Source organism: Crocuta crocuta, unplaced genomic scaffold, assembly GCF_008692635.1.
Source record: "Crocuta crocuta isolate KB4526 unplaced genomic scaffold, BGI_CrCroc_1.0 scaffold334, whole genome shotgun sequence".
In the NCBI taxonomy this organism is placed as follows: Eukaryota; Metazoa; Chordata; class Mammalia; order Carnivora; family Hyaenidae; genus Crocuta; species Crocuta crocuta.
Window position 1 is genome coordinate 2,917,530 of NW_027533260.1, and position 3,476 is coordinate 2,921,005.

Consider the following 3,476-nt stretch of genomic DNA (forward strand, 5'->3'; position numbering starts at 1 on the left):
CCTGTAATCCAAGCACTTGAATGTTTCTGGGGTGAACCTTACACTAAGAAAGATTCACGAAGGCTCTATATAGCCTCCAGCGGTTCGGTCCTGGCTGTGGCCTTGGATGAGGCCGTTTTGTTGCCGTGTGGGGCTCTCTGGATCCCCAGCCCTGTGCTAAGCCGTGGGGGGGGTGTGTGTGGGGGTCCACAGTGACCTTGTGAAGGCAGTTCTGTTCGGAGCAACCCCGCGTGTCAGCTGGGAAAACTGAGCCCCAACATAGCCGGCCCGAGGCGCACAAGCAGGCAGTGGCCTGGTGGGACCCCTCCCCATCCCCCCCCCCCCCCCCCCTTCNGCACCGTGGCGCTGGTCCAGCAGGCTGGGGGGCAGCAGGGTGAAGTTGGACATGGCATTGGCCTTCATTGCACCGAATGCTGAGTTCGCCACGACGGAGCCCAGCGCCTCCTCGCCCAGCGGCCGGCCCAGGAATTGGCAAATACGCTTCACGGAGCCGTGGAGATCCTATGGGCCGGGGAGAGCGGTCAGGGAGGCCGGGTGGGCGGAGGGAGGGGACCCCAGGCAAGGAAGGAGCACCAGACCCAGAATGTGGACGTCTGAGTCCCAACCCAGAGCCGTCTGGGTGACTCTGCTACCTTGCCTCAGTTTCCCCACCACCACGCCGAGCGATGGGGCTCTGGCTTGTGAGAGTTTTTGCAGGTTGGGGTCTTGGAGGGTTCCGTGGGTGGGAGGGAAGGGGCAGAGAGAGCCGAGCAGAGGCCAGTTCGGCCCCTTATGCAGAATCATCGCTCGCTCGGGTTAGAAGTGGGGGTCCCCCGGTCTGTGCCCCAAATCTGCACCCTCCCCAGGTCCCCATCCTAGAAGAGCAGTCTCGCTCATCAGGTTACAGGACCAGATTCGCAGCCCGGCCTCCCCTCTCTTCTCCCCCTCCCCCCACACCCCTGTCAGTCTCCCTCTGCTCTGCCCTCCTCTGCTCTCAGCGCCCTTGCGCTGGGCCGGCCTTGTCCTGTCCCCATGGACCCGCGCCTCAGCCTCCTCCCCCCCGGGCCTCCCTGCGCAGGCGCCCACACCCAAAGCTGACCCTACTCTTCCCTGCTCCCTGCCCTCCTGTGGCTCCCCAGTGCCCTGAGACAGGACCCCCGGCCCCCAGGCCTGGCTTTCAAGGACAGAAGTGGTCTGGCCTGGCTTATCTTTCCAGAACTTACCATTCCCTGCATTTTCCTCCCTGCAGCCAAGAATGCCCCATGCCACCCTACCCCACCAGGCAAACTTCCCCATCCGGATGCAGCCCAGGCATCGCCCTCCGCCTGGCAACATCGTTCCAGCCACGCGGATTGAGGGGCGTCTGGGGGGCTCAGTCGGTTGGACGTCCAGCTGCAGCTTGGGTCATGATGTCACGGTTCATGGGTTTGAACCCCGCGCCGGGCTCTGCGCTGACAGCTCAGAGTCCGCTTTGGAACTTCTGTGTCCCTCCCTCTCTCTGTCCCTCCCCTGCATGCGCTCGCTCTCTCTCTCTCTCAAAAGTAAATAATCACTTAAAAAAATGTTTTGTGGATTGAGCACCTACTGTGTACCAAGCTCTGGTCCAAGCCCCTCCTGTATACCTGGCCAAGCCTGCCAATAATAGCCTTGCAGAGAGGCGTCAGTACCCCAATCAGTAAATGGAGGCCCAGAGACCGGAAGACACTTGCCCAGGGTCACACAGCTAGGGAGGAACGCAGATATAAGTCCCCGGAGCCCCCCTCCCCCCATCTCGCTGCCTTCCCTGATGTTCCGCCTTCTCGCCAGCTCCGCCCGCCCCACGGCTCCGGTTTTCCAGGTCATTCCTGGTTTCGTAACCCTCCATCCCTTTATCCTCCAGAACCACTGGCGTGTCCCAGAAAGTCTAACATGTTGGCCATTCCTCACACCCAGGGGCAGCCCGGAAGGCCTGTCAGGCTGCATGGCCCAGTTTTGGGTTTGGGAGGAAAAAAAAGCTAGATAAAAAAAAAAAAAAAAGCGGGGGGATGGGGTGCGGTGGTAATGCCGAAACTCTTTTCTGGATCTTTCCATCAAAACACATTTACCAGCGTGGGCCAAAGACTCAGGAAGGTCGTCAGCTCTCTTTAGGTTACACCCCCCCCAAAGTCCTCCTCCGGAAAACGGGGGTAATGACAACATTGGGGTGAGCCGCATAAAGTTATCATATTTTTTGCAAATCAAAACTGGTCGAATATGGGCTGTTTTTGACCAGCTTTCGGTGGTTCTCTCTAATCTGTAACTCAGCTGGGTTACAGATCCATACTTTGAGGATGGAGCGAGGTAATCCACGTGCCGTATTTGGTGCATGGCATTCGTCACCTTTAGGGAACATTTGCTCTTCTTGTTATGACTAATCAGGTAGGCCCTGGCTCAGAACCTAATCACTTTTACTTTACGCACTATATGAACACTTTGGTGTAACTTGTGACATGGTAATAATATGCCGGGGCCCCGTATGGGGGTTCTCGAAACCTCACGAGCTGGCATTTCCCCACCCATTTTAAGGATGAGACGTGTGAGGTCCTGAGAGATCTGGGGGGATTTTAACTGCTTTGTCGGACACAAATATTCAGGTGCTTCCCCTTCTAAAAAGTACTGACAGAAAGGACACCCCCCAAAAAAATACATGAGGGGCGCCTGGGGGGGTCAGTCGGTTAAGCGTCCGACTTCGGCTCAGGTCATGATCTCACAGNGGAACCTGGAATGGCTGGGCATGTTCGCTGTGGGCTGTTCCCCCAGAAGCCCAGCCTCCTCCTCGCAGCTGCGCAGAGCAGTGGGCATTCTGCATGACACGTCTTCCAGGGGGCTCTCCCTGATTGCCCCAGCCAGGAGGCATCCCTCTCCCAGGTCTCTGCTCCAGGACGTTTGATGGGGTCCAGACAGGGTCCCCGTCTAACTCCCAAGGCCGCTTCCTTCCGCTGCTCCCCTCTGCCTTTCAGGTCGCGGCCATCATTGGAGCTCACCGCCCAAGTGCCACGGTTCCGCACCACCTCATCTTTCCTGGCACTTCGCCTGCTCAGGGCCCACCCCTGGCCTCCATCTACTCAGACAAAACCCAAGGCCCTTGCTGTGCCCCCCACCCCCGCCCCCCCACCGGCGGCTCTGGCCACACCCTTCTTCCCTCCCCTTAGAAACACATCAGGCGTGCTCTCACCTCAGGGCCTTTGCACTGGCGGTTCCCTCCGCCTGAGACACTCTCCCCTCCCCCTCAGCTAGCTCCATGGGTCCTTCTCCTCCTTCAGGTCTTTGCTTCAGTGTTGTCTTGTCCCGGATGCCCCCCCAAGCACCCTATGTAAAATTGTGCCCCCCCATTCCTTATCTTCCTTTCCTGCTTGCCTTTTCTCTGCGCCCCAACTGCCACCTGTTTTAATATTTGCCTGTGGCCTTTCTGCTCTGTTCACTGCTGTGCCCCCAGTACAGGGAGTGTGGGCATCAGGCAGGCCTTGGGGGAAGGGAAG

General features: G+C 58.6%; 1 protein-coding gene across 1 annotated transcript in view; it reads right to left on the reverse strand.

Annotated features, from left to right (window-relative positions):
• The window catches only part of SULT2B1 (sulfotransferase family 2B member 1), a 41,341-nt gene that overhangs the window by 1,324 nt on the left and 36,541 nt on the right, over positions 1-3,476 (reverse strand). The window contains exon 6 of the mRNA XM_077747165.1: positions 339-501. Coding sequence (XP_077603291.1) covers positions 339-501 — 163 coding nt within the window. The remainder of the gene's footprint in view (positions 1-338; positions 502-3,476) is intronic.